This window comes from Aythya ferina, assembly GCF_964211825.1.
Source record: "Aythya ferina genome assembly, chromosome: 2".
Classification (NCBI taxonomy): domain Eukaryota; kingdom Metazoa; phylum Chordata; class Aves; order Anseriformes; family Anatidae; genus Aythya; species Aythya ferina.
The window spans coordinates 137,949,419-137,965,958 of NC_140297.1; the positions used below are offsets into that span (position 1 = coordinate 137,949,419).

The 16,540-nt window shown below is 41.8% G+C and overlaps 1 protein-coding gene and 1 long non-coding RNA gene across 5 annotated transcripts in view; one reads left to right on the forward strand and one right to left on the reverse strand.

Annotated features, from left to right (window-relative positions):
- Window positions 1–204: 204 nt before the first annotated feature.
- LOC311432226 lies at window positions 205–7,159 on the reverse strand. The gene is made up of 3 exons (XR_014689906.1): window positions 6,764–7,159; window positions 4,999–5,767; window positions 205–1,241 (listed from the first exon to the last, which is right to left on the reverse strand). It is a non-coding gene; the product is annotated as an uncharacterized lncRNA (long non-coding RNA).
- The window catches only part of MATN2 (matrilin 2), a 66,114-nt gene continuing 56,046 nt past the window's right edge, over window positions 6,473–16,540 (forward strand). For 2 of the 4 annotated variants that reach the window (XM_084510452.1, XM_084510454.1), the window contains exons 1-2: window positions 9,429–9,873; window positions 14,498–14,662. In XM_084510452.1, the coding sequence (XP_084366578.1) occupies window positions 9,816–9,873; window positions 14,498–14,662 (223 nt within the window). In that variant the 5' untranslated portion in view covers window positions 9,429–9,815. Of the gene's footprint in view, window positions 6,620–9,428; window positions 9,874–14,497; window positions 14,663–16,540 lie in introns of those variants that run through there. The other 2 variants (XM_084510453.1, XM_084510455.1) reach the window with 2 other exon arrangements.

Consider the following 16,540-nt stretch of genomic DNA (forward strand, 5'->3'; position numbering starts at 1 on the left):
TAATGTGCCTTACCATAACAGCCTTTTAACAAAATATATTTCTGTTAGGTCACTTAGAGACAGGTAAGCTACTCTAGTCATATTTTTTGTATTAACGTTTTTAAAAAAAACACTACTCTTTGCGTGTGTGAGTACTATATTTTTCTTGACACCTGTTACAAGACAGTCTGCTTCATTTTTATATTCTATGATAACAGAATATTCTATGGTTTAATATTGTTAATTAATTTTATTAAAGATGAAATCAGGGCAAATCTCAATGACAATGGCAATAACAGATCAGCTAGGCCGGTATTTCTGTTGCAAATTATGCCACAAAAGCACCCAGGGGTAAGGCTGGATTGGCAACTCTTTATTTGCTTGGCACCTAAATCATCACAATTTAAATGTTGTTGGCATTTTCTTTTTTTTCATCTTGGAACTACAAAGTTCTGTACAAACACCACTAAGAGCCAGATGGCTTCAATTCTGCCAAAGTTGTAGTTTGGATGAAACTCAGGTGCCTGTTTTGAGCATAACACAAATATTACCTAATATTCCCAAAGAACCCTATTATTTTGCTTACAGTCCAGAAACTGCTGAAAACAGGTGGAAAAAAAGAAAAAAAAAAAAAGTTGGATTTTTTTTATCATTGTGCAGGGAGCGACTTAGAGGTAGCAACTTGCATGCTTTCTGGATCATGTTGTAGCCCAAATTTGGCTCCTTGTGTATGGTGATCTCAATTTTATCTAAGAGCTGAATAAGCAAATACTCAATTTGTCTCTGAAAAAGATTTTTTTTAAAAAAAAAAGGGGGGGGAGAGGGGGCTGAATTTAAGCATGGCATGGCTTAAGTTACCTAGGGAAATGTTGCAAATGCAATTCTACTGTGCACATGTTGAAAGTTACAGCAAAAGTAAAGTGTGTGAATATAGTTGGCCGAGTGGCAGTCCCGGGGCAATGTTTCAGCCAGTTAAAGTAGGTGAGTGCTTTCTGCAGTTGAATACAATTTTCCTGAGGATAATGAGGAAAGGACTTAGCCTACATATGACAAATATTTGCTTTTCAAGTGCCAGCTGCAAGAGTTCTCACTTTCTTCCATAACATTTGAGGGAAACAAATGGATTTTCCAGGAGAATTTCAGTAGGAAAAACTTTGGTGACTATGATATCTGAGCTTCAAGAAACAGAACTTTTGCCTTTTGCCCAGTTCTCTGAGCCACTGCAGGAGACTTCAGTTGCTTGCATTTGCCATCTGTGGCACCTAGAAAGACAAAAGTTTCAGACTGCTATGGTGGGGAGAGATAGGAAAGAAGAAAAACCAAAGTGTATAATGTCTGGCCAGTGAGTTACTTGCCTTTCTCAGATGACTTAAGAATGTGAAGTGATTCTTAGAACTATGTACAGAGCCAGACAAGATCCTAATCCTCAAGCATCTGGACCTAAACCACTGCAAAATCAACACAGAAGTGTGGGAGAGAAGTAAATGCATGTTCTCTACAAATTCATACTCCTTCAAACCCTTTGATCCGTGTCACTCTCCCTGGTTTTATATATATATATAAAATGAAGTTGATAGAACAGAACCATACATCACTGACCCATTGCTAACTCTCAGATGAATCTTTTTGACCAAAAGTGTGAAATAAACATTTTGTCAATACATCTGTTTGAATCTGTACTGAATTTGTTAACCAGCAGCACATTCCTGGAATTATGGGAAGCATCAGCTGAATGGAAAGGACCCATGTAAGGAAACAGTATGGATTTTCAAAAAATATCTTTCATCCTTTCTTTTTAGAGACTATATAATGTACAAATAAGAATCACACAGGCATCTCAAGGAGAAAGCTACTTGTGGATGCTCAAACAAACACAACACCAGATGCTCAAAACAGCAAAGAAAATAAGTTAAGTACACACCACAGCAAAATGATTTTTGCTTTTTTTTTTTTTTGAATGATGAAATTTAGCATGTTATTTAACTACATCTTCAAGATACCAGATTAAATATAGCCTTGAACCCTATATCCTTGTCTTCTATTTTGACAACTACTGGCTAATGTACCTGCTCTACAGGACAGAGGTTATAATTTTAACAGCCATGTAAGCCTAAAAAAAAAAAAAAAAAAAACACAAAACAAAACAAAACCCAAACCTGCCTTGTCTTTATTTAGGAAAAGTAGTAGAGAAGGGAAAGGATGAATAAAGTTTTACTTTTGAGCTGTTGTAGAAATTTGAAAATCCCATTGTAACTAACACAACCTTAAGTTGCATGTTTTTTAAGATACTAATTACCAGCAGAGCCAGCATTTCAGGAATCAGTGCAAACCACTTAATTTCAGTGAGCACTGGTCCCAGGAAAGGGCATCTCTTCTAATTATATAATTAAGCCTGGTGCTTCCATTGATGGACTTCAGTTTGCATATGCATTGTGAACTGTGCTTGATTAGTTGCAGTGCAGCATGGCTTATAAACCCTCTTAGCTACTCGTACATATACATTACAACATTTCCAATCACAGGACTGTCAGGAATAAACTTTTGAAGTGACTTAAAAAATCTGCTTTGATTTCACTACAGATTAATACAGATACTCAGTAGCACAACAGCTTTATTAGCTCACTTATGAGCATTTTGGACCTTGTGTGTCAATAAATAAACCACTGAATTCCTCTGCTGACAAAAGCCATAGACTTTTTATTGCACTGACAACCATTTTAATGTATTTATTTCAACCTTTTTTACCACGGTCTAAATATTTTCTTGTTTGTGATGGAAAGTATCAAAACCATTACCTAGTTCTCTGAGAACCCTATCTTGCTAAAAACTTCGCTGTTTATAAATATTATATTATAGCCAACATACCCAACAGCAGTTCACGTCAGACATTCACGTCAAAGGGAGCAGACCATCTCCATCCAAATAACACTACAGTTTTCATACCAAATTTTCTTAACAATTCTAAAGAGTCTAGAATGGTGCCCAAGGAAAAGCAATCCTTACCTAGGAGGCACTTAATTTTAACAAATGCAATCTTAGCTTTTATTCTGACCCAAGTAGTACTAAAGATCTTAGAGGACAAAATAAATAAATTAATAAATAAATAAGCAATGATTAATTAAAGATGTTGCAAAACATGGGCTAGTGATAAATGCAAGACTGGTTTCTCAACATTAGGCTGTGCTCATCTAACCTGCTTTTTTTTTTTTTTTTTTTTTTGGCAAAGGAAACCTAGTAGACCTAATCTGTCTGCAGTTCAGAAAAGCATTCCCACAGGGGAAATTACCAGTTTAAATAGGAACTAGGAGAAGGACTGTGAGCTAAGTATGGACCTAGCTAATGACAATAGAAAAATGGGATGCAAGACTGTTCAGAGGGGGAAGGTAAAGAAGAGTTATTAGTGATATCTAAAAGATCAGTTTAAAAATCGTGTTAACATTCAACTTTTTCACTCGTGAAATTAGCAGCCAAAAGTGGAAGTTTTCTAATAAAATATGAGAGAGTCAACAGACATTGCAAATGGAATGGAAAAGGAGGATCTCATTTGGAAATGACTGAATGATCTTAAGAAAGAAAGAACTAATAGAGAGATGAAATGCCATAGTATAAAATGAAAGATCATATATTAGCTAGGATTCATCCACTGGAAAACAGGTGCAGCTGCATATATTAAGGATACAAGGATGACCATCTGCCAGCAGTGGTAATGCAGCCAATTAAAATGATAATGAAATCCTAGACCACATCAGGCAAAGTACTTCCAGTAAATAGAAGTGTTGTGGTGAGAATTCATGTGGTGTATCGTGTTCAGTCACACGCGTTCACAGGAACCAGCTCAGCACATGCACAGTGAAATCTTGCTTGTTTAGTGAGACAAGGAGAAAGGCTGAGAGAGAAAATGATTGCTGTCACTACATAAGCTAGCTAGGAAAACCTTGGAGAAGAAAAAAGAGCTGTTCAGGATGAAAGACAACATTGGTACTGGAAAATAAGTATTAAATGGTCATGAGTACTTTTAGGCTACACATCCATTGAAAGTGTCCAACTATCAGGAAGAGGAAGGTCTGGAAGAGTCCTGTAACAGCCGGCACAAAACTAGTTCCCTACTGTTTTTAATAATTCCCTATTCATCTGCTTTTAAGATGGAACTTACTTTCTGGAATGATTTACATAATGTCATGGCATGTGATAACTAGAAAGCAGACTACATCACTGGGAGTTTCTTCCAGACTGAGAACTATCCTTACAGATACTGAGAGAAGCCAGGAAAGGGAAGAGGAGACTCAGAAAGCCTCTGATATCTCATTGGCAATCTTCAAGCAGCTTAATAATTGCTGCAGATCAAAGCATAACTTAATAAGAGCTTTTTTCCAGGGTTTTCTAACATTGTACCTGCCATCTTTGCTCTGCCTATCTTCCAAAAAGTTGACAGACTGAGCAATGTCTCTCCCAAAAAAAGAAGTAATACAAGTGGGAGTGGAGGGCAGTAGCTCAAGAAAAGACAAGTAGTGAAGAGACAGTGAGAATCTGCAATGTGGAAATACAGAGAATTTTGCATACCTTATTAAATAAATGAAATAGTTGATCAACAAAGTCAAATGAAAATCTAGAGAATAAAATGCCTTTTTATATGGAGCAGGGACCATGGAGACATTCTTGCTCATGGCAGAGAGAAAAATAAGGGTTGCAAACGTCTCTGATTCTGGGAGCGGGATATTTTGGAGCATCAGCCCTCAAAACAAAGACACAAAGCACAAGAGCTGTTTGAGGAGCTGGGATGGGGAGATGCAAGAAGTCTCTGGTGTATGCCATGAGCCTGACTACACACGTGGTAGAAGGTGTGACCTGCACAACCCCAACAGAGGCCATGTAACTGCCCCGTGCCAGGCTCATTCATCAAGCTGCTTGTCCAACAAAGGTCTCCCTGTCTTCTAAGCTCTCTCTTACAGAACGAATCAATGCCCTAGCATGCTGACTCACTGCCTTCATACCCCTGCCCATCTTCTCCAGCTGTGATACCTTGTGTGTGTTCAATCTGCCAAGAGCAGCAGGCTGCACAGCGTCTGCAAATAGCTAGTGCTGGGATTTCTTCTGTGCAAATTGGAGCTGAAGCTGCCAAGCTGAGCCTCTGCATGCTCAAGTCATCTTCTCATCACGACTCTTGCTCTCCTGCTTCGTGTCTCTCTCTAGCAACCTGGTAAATCAAGCCACAGCACAATAAAATCTTTGGGATACAGATTGTGTATTTTGAGCCTACAGAGCCTTAATTGGCACTCTGGCTGGGGCCTCTTCCTATGCTGCATTACAAAGGATGAAACAGAACATGCAAACCGTTCTGCACCTGGCTTCGCTGAGTTTGTTGTAATGTCTATCCACAGGACTGTTAGTTTAGCTGTCTTTTTATTTTTGCTTTTGCCTTTCTTCTAGCTACAGGAGAGATTCAGGAGACAGTGCTCAGCAGGAAAGATGGAGTGAATCTGGCTCCTCTTGGTTTGAGATATGCTCGTCATTTACACCTCTCTTTCTGGGGATTAGATTTCATACGCAATTATTGTGCCTTGCCAAACTCAACAAAATTAGCCCAGCTGATTTCCAAAGTTTGTTCACCTCCCGAGCAGCACTGGGAGGTACAACCCGTCTCTCTTTGACCTGCCTGGCACCCCATGCAGCGTGCATTCTTGTAACGTGGATTTGCAGGGCTGAGAGGTTTCAGAGCTTCTTGTTGGAAGCAGTGAACCCAGTTCATCTTTGTTGTGCTTGCTTTCGCTGTTTTCACTTGTTTGTTAACCTGAAAAAAAATAAAATAAAAAAAAAAAAAAGAAGAAGTAACAGTTGCTTTGGAACAAAGCTGGATTTTTTTGTTCTTCACGCATAATAAAGCTGTGTTGATGTAAAACCCATGCTTTGCTGTTTCCACCTGGACTCCTGACCGTGCAGCTGCAGGGCCAGCAAAGCAGCGCCCGTTCCCTGTTCCCGACCCCATTACCCCACCAGCTCCCGCAGCCTTTCCCCCGACGGGGCTGCCACCAGCTCGCCGCCGAGGCAGCCGGCGCGGTGGAGACACGGCATGATTCACCAGGGACTGTTTGCCTTGGCCCCGGAGGCCCTCCGTGCGGGGAATGGGATTTCCATTCCCCAGCTTTTCCCTCGGTAGGCGTCCCTGGAAAGGAGCACGGCCCCGGCTCTCCTCTGCCGCCGGCTTCGCGTCCCCCTTGCTGCGGGGAGAGCCCCCGGGACGGGGCAGGGACAGGTCTGAGAGAGGAGGAGGACGGAGGGAGGGGGACGGGGACGAGGTGCAGGGGGGGCTCGGGGCTGAGATTTCAACCGCTGGGGAGGGACGGAGGGAGGGATAGGGGCCGGCAGCCCGTGTCCGTGAGGGGACGGGCGGCGAGGAGCGGGTCCCGGCTCCTGTGAGGACCGCGTCCCTTCGGGTGCAGGCTGAGGAGAGCGGCTCCCCGGCCCCCCGCGGCTGCCTCCCGGAGAAAAGGCGGCCGGGGCGGGTCGGGCAGCGAGCCTGGTTCCTCCCGAGGGGCCACCCCTCCGCCGGACACCGCTCGGGGCTGCCCGGGGCCGTGGCGAGGAGGAGGAGGCGCTGCCCTGCTCGCAGCCGCCCCGAGGAGCGGCCCCGGCAGCCCCCCAGGTAAGGGCGGAGGAGCCGGGACCCCCGGGGTGGGCAGAGGGAGGGCGAGGAGAGGGGTCCCGGCTGGGGAGGGAGCGGGCAGCGGGGTCCTGCCGGGGGGATTCGCCCGGTTTTAAGCTCGCTGAGGAATTGGGGGCGCTTTACCTGGAAGGGTTGATGAAGGAGAGATCTCGCAGGTGGCCCCCCCGGCTTCCCGCAGGACTGGGCTCGGCCTCCGGGGTGGGGAAGGGGCGACGGGCAGCGTGCTGAGGGTCGTGTGCAGGGAACCCGGCCTAGGTGGTGCTCCTAATCCTATAAAAAATCGCTGTGGCACCCCTAATGACCACCCAGTCCTGTTTCCGAGCACAGTACTTGCAGGGTTTGACCGACCCGTGCCATTACGCTCAGCAGTGGGGTGGAGTTGGCTCAGAAGGAGGATTGCAACCCCCTGGTTAATCTAAGGCTTCCTAAATGCCTGGGTCTGCTTTCTGGGCCATCACTCAGTGATCCTGACTGAGATCTGAAAAGGGGGCATGCTGCTTTAGGTGTTACAGCTGTGCTGCTGTCACGAAGCTGACGACTTCGGAAGAAATTAACATACCGAGTCTCATCAAGATCTTAATAAACTACACGTTTGTCTTTTTCACAAAATCCTGAAACTTTTGATACAAAATAATTTGTGAATGGTATGCTATTCTTATATCAGCCTTAAGCACCAGCTTTCTCAGCTTTTTCTCATGTACTATATACCAATATCATTATAGGCATATCCATCAAATTAAATTTGATTTATTTTACAACTTTAGGAAACACAGCACTTAATCACATATGGCTAAGATCCTAAATCCTGCAGATGATATTCGCATAGTTTACGTGAGTCTTTCCATTGACTTCTCTGGGATTTCTCACAAACAAACCCCGCACACAGACACACTCTAGTGCTTATGAGCTGGGACCCAGCTGTAATTGTAAAGATGCTTCAGTCAGTCTGTGCAAACTAGGGAAAGGCTAATCAGCTCTAAATGCTCTCCCATGACTTATAAACTATCTCCATGGGAAGGTAAAGCACTAACCACTGCTATTTAATTATGATCTGCACATCATTAACAAGCTCCCTTAATACAGTGTACTCATTGTGGGGTTGTGCTTTCTTAATGAGTAAGGGGTTTTATATCCCCAAATTATTGTTTTGCCTTGCTGCTGGTACTGGGGTCAGTGTGGGTTTGCGAGTATGTTTTAGAGCTACTGGATCTTTTTTGTAAAGAAAAACTTTCTGTTTGCAATTAGGAGCAGTCCATTATGGTTTGTGACTGTACTTCACGGAGGCAAAACTAAGCAGCCCGCATACATATTATATGTCATATAATATATGCTTTCCTATAATTTCCTTCTCTGAGTTGTAAAAGTGAAATTTCTCAGCTTTGCCATGCTACTCTTCCGCGAACTTAGTGGAAACTCTGATGTGTCGATCCAATTCAGTACCAGAAAGTGCAAATAATCCTGCCCCTAAAGAACAAGATAATGAAAAGGTCTGTTGTCCAACTGGCAACTGAAGAAAACTGTAACATGGAGATTGATGCTGTCATAAAGCAAGAATTCCCACTGCTAAGGCTTGCCGTCTGACCACTGGAAACTATGCAGAGTAAACCATACTATGGGTGCACTGTTCTACAACATCGCTCTTAACTTTTATATGGCAAGCCTCTGAAATGATTGTAATGATTGCCAGCTTCTGCTCCAAGCAGGGGTTGAACCTGATGACCTCCAGAGGTCCCTTCTTACCTCAGTTTGTCTGTGATTCTGTGATTTTGTAGTTATTAGTTCTACCACAGTGTTAGCAGGAAGTCTATATGTGGTTTAGATGAATGAGTTAAAAATAAGATCTCCGAATGTTCCTTATTTTGTTAGTAGAAAATTAAATTATACCTGTAGCACATGTACTCTAAGCCCTTCAGATAATCAAGTCCATTGTGCAGAAGTCCTAATACGATATTTATACCTCACAACAAAATGTAACACATACTTAGTATATTGCTCTTTGCTTTTTCTGATAAGCTGTGTGTTCTGGTGTGCGTACTCATCACATGTGTGTGTTTTTGCCCTCCATGTTTGAACAGGCAAGCTGTTCTCCCCCCATCCACAGAATTTCTCTGCCTGCTGCCAGAATGTGGCTGCCCTTATACATTCTATACTCTGTAGCATCTTCAGCCACGCTGCATATGGGAACTCAAGCACAGTGCAGGGTTTGTGGCAGTAGCTGGCTGACCACCTCATGTCATTCACCTCCCTTCTAGGAACTGCTCTGGAACGTGGTTTGGGTCTTCCCATTTCTGTTTTGAGACGTAAGTTTATTACCCTGCCGTGTTTTATTTTATTAACTCGGGACATAACCTGGGTGTGAGCATTTGCAGCAGCAGTCAGAATAATTAGGTGCACAACTTCTGGTTCTGAACCCACTGAAAACTTGGGTTGCTCTTACTGTCTGGACGCTCGTTATCTTAGATTGGCAAGGGACTGTTTGGTGTTGCTGAGTCAGCAATTAGTTTTATTCTGAGGCGGCTTGCAGTGCTGTTATGGAAGGTCTTTGCATTTGGGTTGTCTGTCTCAGAACACACCCAAATCACTAATTGGCTTATAGATAATGGTTTTCCCAAGTTCTTCTCATGCTCCTGACAGCACAAATGGCCAAAGTTAGCCCCTTAGAAGGAGCTAATGAATGTGTTAACAAGGGAGTGCTGCTCTGCCACTCTCCAGGACTTGGTTGCATCCTAGGTAGGTTCACGCACTCTTCTGCAGGTAGTGCCTGCCATCAGGACTGGGGAACAGACAAGGAATTTACAGATGTGGAGCTCCTACAACCTTGTTCCCTCTCAGCGGCTCAACTGTATCAGTAACTTGTGGTTGACAGCCATGGTTTTAGGGAAGTTGTACCCATGCTGTTCTCCTGAGCCTAATGAAGACCTGCGTGTGCAATAAGGACTCATAAAAGATCCATTTCATCTGGGGGAACAGCATTATGTAGAGTGTTCCTTTGTAAGGACGAAGGCAGGATGGTGCTCCTTGCTGATGTGCTAAATATCCTCCTGATTGTGTCTGGCTGCAACCCACAACACCTGCATAGCTAGGGACAGATATTTTCCAGTGCAGGGCTCTGAGGAACTCCACAGCTATTTTTCAGAACTGAAAAGTGCCTGCATCAGCAATCTGGTCCAGAAAGATGGAGGAAATTATTAATACACTGTGTCCTGACACCCATGCCACACACAGTGATTTCAGTGAGTAATGGACCAGTAATGCATGTGTTGGCTTGTGGTAGTGGAATACCCTGGAACACGTTCTAACTGATAGTTAACGGGGCCCTAAAGTGCCTGCAGTCCTAGTTTTTATCTTATTATTATTTTTTAATTTCTGAGGTGGTAGAAATTAGGTATTTTGTGTCTTGCATGCAATAGGGGCTGATTGGTTTTCCAAGTAGCTTGCAGTGCTTGCTGACCCGATTTTATTGACTCACGTTGATCGGTTGCAGGTTCTTTAACTTCAGGAAAAGCCTTTGGATTTAACCACAGTTTGCTCTTATCTTAAAAAATGGGTGGATGATGAGGAGTGCTGAAAGGACTTCAGAATGTTCTTGCTGTTATGCATTTGTGATCTTTACATCAAGAATACTGAAGTTAGATCTGCAGGCAGCTTAATGGAGGTAAATGTCTGTCTTAACTATCATACAAGGAAAGCTGAAGGCAGCCTGTAGCAGTCATAACTGCTGTCGGTGGTGCTTTTTTTGTCCTTTTCCTTCTCATATATGATGAGAAACTATATAGGGTTCAAGAGAGGAGATGTTATCCACAGTTACTAAGGGTGTTGAAGTCCCACATAACTGCTGCAAATTGCCCCTTCTGTGCACAGAGCTGATTTCAGTAGCAGCTGGAGAGTGGGTGGGGCAGGGGCTTGTGGGGTTAGAGGGTCTGATTTAGCCTCAGAAAGGAACTTGTCCCACACAAGAAGGAAGGAGACCACCCAGAAGAGTGGGAGGCTTGAGCTGGAACATCTTACTATCCAGGTTTCCCAATTTCTTTTTGGTCGTGATCTGCCCGGCAAGACCTGAATGAAAAAGCGGTGGCCTTCAAAGCCAATGGAAAGTTTTCCTAATCCTCTGTGTGAAAGAAATTTCCCTATAATGGAGTAAGAGATGGAAGAACTCGGACTTTAGCACGAGTCACAGAGCATCGCTCCTCCCTTGACATTGTTTATGAGTTATCATAGGAAAGAGGACAAATCTTAAAAACATGCACCGTGTGATGGAGAAGGTCATTGATTTATCACCACTGGCTCTGAATATCCAGTAGAGCCTCTACTCAAAACGCAGCCATTAATCCCTTGTGACAAGACTTCCATGGAAACATACTTTAAAGGATAGAAACAGGCATGTGGTGTTTGAATGTTGTCCAATGGAGGAAGTATGTATTTTAAAGATGAAGTCACGATTTCATTTTTTCAATATTCTTATACTGTAACTCGTGAAAGTTGAAAATGCATTAGAGGGCTTAAAAAATAATCTGGTGCTCAGCCTGGGTGAGCCGCATCTTGCCACACCTTCTCCTGGTGCCTTTGGCTTTTGAGGTGTTTGGGATGGTTGTCATACACCAGATTGGTTTTTGTCTGCCCCGTTGAGTTGTCTCCTGATAACACAGTCATGAATACTCCTGCTGTAGCAGCCAGAATTGAAGGGCTTGAAACATATTTTCCAGAGAACCACTGAAATTTGGTGTTTGTAACTTTGGGAACATGCTCTTAGTTTGGTAGAGCAAGGGTTAGCCAGCAATGTGATGCTACAGAGAGCTGTGCCAGCAGCCTGGCTTAGCCTGCTGGGAAAATGAGGTGTTAAATACCAAGTGTGGTACAATAAACACTATCCAGCTTCACCAGTGAAGACAGCAGACCTTGCAGAAGACCCAGAAAATAAACAGAGAACCGTGGGAGGGCTGTACACATGGAAGCTGTGTGACCACAGTGCAGGCTGGTCGTGTGAAAGCGCAAGCAGCAGTGGGCACAAATATGTACCTGGAACTAGAGCAAAGCACCCGAGTCTGGAGTGCCATCACCGCAGGGAAGAGGTCCAGAAGTTTTCAGTTCAGATTCAAGGTGGCAGGAGAAGAGCACAGGCTTGGATCGGTGGTGCCTTCTATCACGTATACTTGTATACTCTCACATATACTTTATATACTATACTTTACACACATATCCTATATAGCTTTTGGATTTGGGAACTCATTGTTTTTTCCTCATTGAAAATTGATGCAATTTCCCTTTGATTTTTATTTTAAATTATCCTTGTACATCAAAACTTGGAGATGAGGCTAATAAATCTCTCCTCTTTTAAGCACTGTACACTAAACAGTAGTGTAAAATGCTTGTGAGGATACAAGTACTTTGATAATAGGGCATTTATTGTTGGAACTGTAAGTAGGCTTATTTTCCAATTATCAGACTGGTAAAGGTATTGGCATCTAAGGAGCTGTGTTTTCTGAAGAAAAATGAAATACTATGAAGCAGAAGAAGCTATGCTAAGCTTGAATAAAAAGATCTCCAGAAAACTAGGTACTGTTATTCAGTTCCTCTATCTCTTTAGTACCCTTTACTTGTCACCACTGACTTGTAAAATCATGCAGAATTGAACTTTTTTTTTTTTAATACATCTCATAATTCAGTGAAAGCTAATGAATGATCACTTAGGAATTTTGGTTTATCTGGTCAGCTAATCATATGATATTTGCATGCTTTATAAACATTTTCCTAGTAGAATTCAAATATTTAGAACCGCAGCAAACACTTGGTTTTTCTGATTTCTGAAGTCGCTTGTGGGCAGAGTTGATCCTAGTGAAGTTGTCACCAAATATAAAAGATTGCTGTGAAGGTATAAACTATGTTAAGGGGCAGATTGTAGGAGAGTTAGGTTGGCGGTACTTTGCAGAGCTGGGAGGGTGGTCCTTAATTCTTTGTCACAGTTTTCTTTGGTCACAGGACAGTTCAGTGATGCTCTCTGAAGGTGCTCTGCCACAGCACTCTTGGTTCTCTGCTAATGCAACATCAGGAACAGGTGAAATGGCTTTTCTTACAGAACTAGCATGTCCTTGAGGTTTGTTTACCTACTGGTCCTAACCAGCAGGCCAGAAGAAAGGAGACCCCCTTGCAGAGCCCCGTATTTGTTGCTGATGGCCTTGAGAAGTGAGAAGACAACCCGGGAGCAGCTTTTAGCAGTAACAACTGTTGCATCCAGCAAAATATGGTCCCGTTTTCAGCAGTGCATGCTGTTTACAGAGTCCATCTGTTTCTGACTAGAGCACTGGAACTGCTCTACCCATAATACCATCCAGCTGTCCATGCTGCTGGGGCTCCAAAATCTTACTGCTTAGTGGCAACTATTTACATAAACTCTGCCCTATTTTGAATGTTCTTAAATCATATGTTACTGAGTGATATTAAACATGTAAACGTGGTTGGGCAAAAGCCCCGTTCATTTTGCCCTATGGCATGTACACCAGAACATTGTGTACGTATTTGGGGGTGCCAAGTAGGAAACACAAAAGGAAAAATAGATTGGTACACAGAAAATAGTACCATGTGTATACGGTTGTGTGGGAAAGACTTAAGAAAAATTGATAAAAACGTCTTTATTAGAGAGAAAATATTTCCATAGAATTTTGTATCCTACTAGTGGGTGCCTCATGGTGGTGAAAAAATGTAATTCTCTTACTGAAGCTGGGCATTGAGTTGTCTTCTGTTATAGATCTGTGGCTCTGTGTAACTATGCTTTTCAGGCTTAGGACCCTATTAAAATTGTTTTCATTATTTTAGTTATTTAGCCAAAAATTTGCACTGCTTGTGAGGTTGCCACTGCTTCAGGTAGAACAGTCCTGTTTTTGTTGTGAAATTGGGTAGCTCTATCCATCTCTTGCATCATCTTTTGACCAAGCTTCATCATATCGCCAGTTCCAAGGCTGAGCTTAGCTCCTGCGAAATGCTCTCTTCACAACACATATCAATCGAGATTAAAAAATTAAAACCAAAATAGTTTTGGGGGAAGGTAGAAGGAATAGACATCTGAAAATGCCACCTACAGGGGACATGGACAGAAGATGGGTCTTTAGCATCTCAGCTATCTGCTTGTGGACAGAGTCAGCCATGGCTTTTGATGGTTCCTTAAGAAACTCCTGGACATTAATCATCTCTTAGTAGAGGGATTTTGCTGGTTAATTTGTTCCTTGTTATGAAAAAATCTTCTTAACTTGGGGCAACCTCATTGCTAATCTTCAGAAGTCATCTTCTTGAGTAAACAAGGCTCATTCTGTACTTTTACCTTCATGCTAACAATCAAGAACAGACTTTTGAAAGAGAAGCACAAGCTGTTTCCAGTTCATATTCACAGTTACTGTTTCTGGAGTATATTAATTTCTCTTGTCTTATTCTCCAAAATGTTCTGAAGCAAGTATCTATCAGACCACAAGAACCATTAAACATCTGACAAAATGCACGCTACATGGACTGCTGAGTAGAATAATTAAAATTTATTTGTGGCCTCATATCCGTTTGTGCTAACAAGCTCACTGAAAGAAAGTTCCTTTCTTGTTTTAAAAATAATTGATTTTTACAGATACGTCTAAGAGTTGATAGATTTACAATTTTAGCTATGAAATTCAACTACCAATATACATGAAGACTACGCAGGGTCTGCTAACTGCTACTTTATCATATAGATCTTCTTTCTTGAACGTGTAGGCATACCAGTATATCTACGTGTTGGTGTGCGATGGTTTGGAAGCAACACAACTGGGTGGTTGACGTGGTTGTAGTGTATCTTTTCACGTAATCACAGAGCCCGTCTCCTTCTCTCCTTTATTGCAGTTTTGCATCCTGGAATGTCCCTCTACTTCTTGAAAATGCATAAAATGGTTGCATGCTTCTTCTTGCTGTTTGGGCACATGCTGCTTTCCACTGGCTCTGTCATGGCAAAAGATCTCCCCGGAGGACATTTCACCCGAAGGGATGTTAACTCACAATCTCTACTAGGTAAGTTACAAAAAGAACAAACCAAAGCAAAATAACAACCACCACTAAAAGCCATCTCAAGTATAAAGATAATAAAGATAAAAGGCATGAGCATTGGCCAAACCTTGGCTGAGTTAGTTTGTAACAGTTTTCAGGCAGGAATATGAGTTGACCTAGCAGCTCTTGAAAGAAGGTGTTTACTTTTGGGATATTAGAACTACTTTATATATAAGTGCCATGAAATAAATATTTGCTACAGGACTCGTACTGGAAAAAAAAAAGCCTTGTTCTCAGTGTTTAGAGAAAATATGTTTGGTGCATGGAGGTTTTGTCAAAGCTGTTTGTTTGTTTGTTTGTTTGTTTGTTTTTTAATCATGCAAGCAACCTTTAGCTTTTTATATGTGCTTTGAGTAAGGGTGACTGAACTAAAATCATTAGCTATTGAAATGGGGCTTCTCGTTACATTACCTGATGTTAATCGTTTCATTCTGTCGAGTTGATTTTATTTATAATGAGTAGCTCATTTTTCCTGTTTTGCCATAAATCTGAGGACAGAATTTGGCAGTCAGCTTGTGTCTGTCATATTTTAAAACATAGGTTCATCTCTCTCATTGATCGTTGCCAGTTCCCTTTCTTACTGTCTCTTTCAGAAGTAATAGATGTGGTCTTGAGATGCTTGGGGTTCAGCAACTGGAGGCTGAAAACCACAGCTGTAGAGACCTAATCCATCTGAAGGCATGGATGTGGAACAGCAAGGAGAAACGCTCCTATTCATGCGTTATTCAACAAGACTTTTAACCTTTCTAAGATCTTAAACTCCAAAATGAGATTAAATAATAGTCTCTCCTGAAACTTTAGAGTCTCCAGCAAATATGTTATGTTATTATTTCAATAAATGAACTGTCTCCCTACAAAATGAATGCAATAGTAAGGTGCAATGTGGAGAAACTAACAGGTGTCATGTTTCTCAGCTTGCCTTTTTTTTTTTCTGTGATTTTTTTTTTTAATTCTTTTATAGTCTCTTTTCCATATTTTAAATGATAGAAAATACATTAAAAGTATTAGCACCAGATATGAAGTCAAAATGTACAGATTAAATTATTTCTTTCTTATTTCAAAAGCCGAGAAATTCTGTGGGCCCTGCATTTGGAAATTCCTGTATTCCTCTTCAGTTTGGCATGTGCAGGATGCAAACAGTATTGGCAGCTCTGGCTGAAAGAACCTTTCTGAGACATTAAATGATGCAAGAAACTTGGGACACTCTCTGGTCCAGCCCATAAAACTACGTGGCAGTTTGGAGTCAGCCTCTTGGACCTTGCATTCTGTTACAATAATTTAGGTCACCTGCTTCAAATTCTGCAGTTGCATACATGTATGAGCAGTGGCACAGTTAAAACGTGCCTCTCTGCAAAGAACAGAATGTGTAAAATGCATGCCATTCTGCTCGAAAGCCGCACTGTTCTTTAAATGACATGAGGAAGAGCTGGGCCAAATCGTGATCTCAATGGCATCAGTTATATTGACTTAATAAAATCACTCAGACTTAGAGCAATTTAACAGGGATTAGAAGCTGTTCCATTCTATATAATATATATATTACAAATTGTGGCAATGACAGTTGCTGCTGTTGTGGAAAGACTTGGTTGGCAGGCAAAAATGAGCAAAGAACCAACAGATATATGGAAAAGCAATACAAGTTAAGCAGTTTTTGTTGGGTGGAGGTCTCTGTTTCTAGGACAAAAATGAAGGATTATGTGTTGTTAGTATTCGTAGCATCAAAATAATTTTATTCTTTTTTTTTTTTTCTCTATTTTACCAATTTTTAAAACAAAAGTGCACTGCCGTGACAGGTATTTACTGGTAAAATACTAGCAGTGGCTATGTGCAAAAGAAAAATTC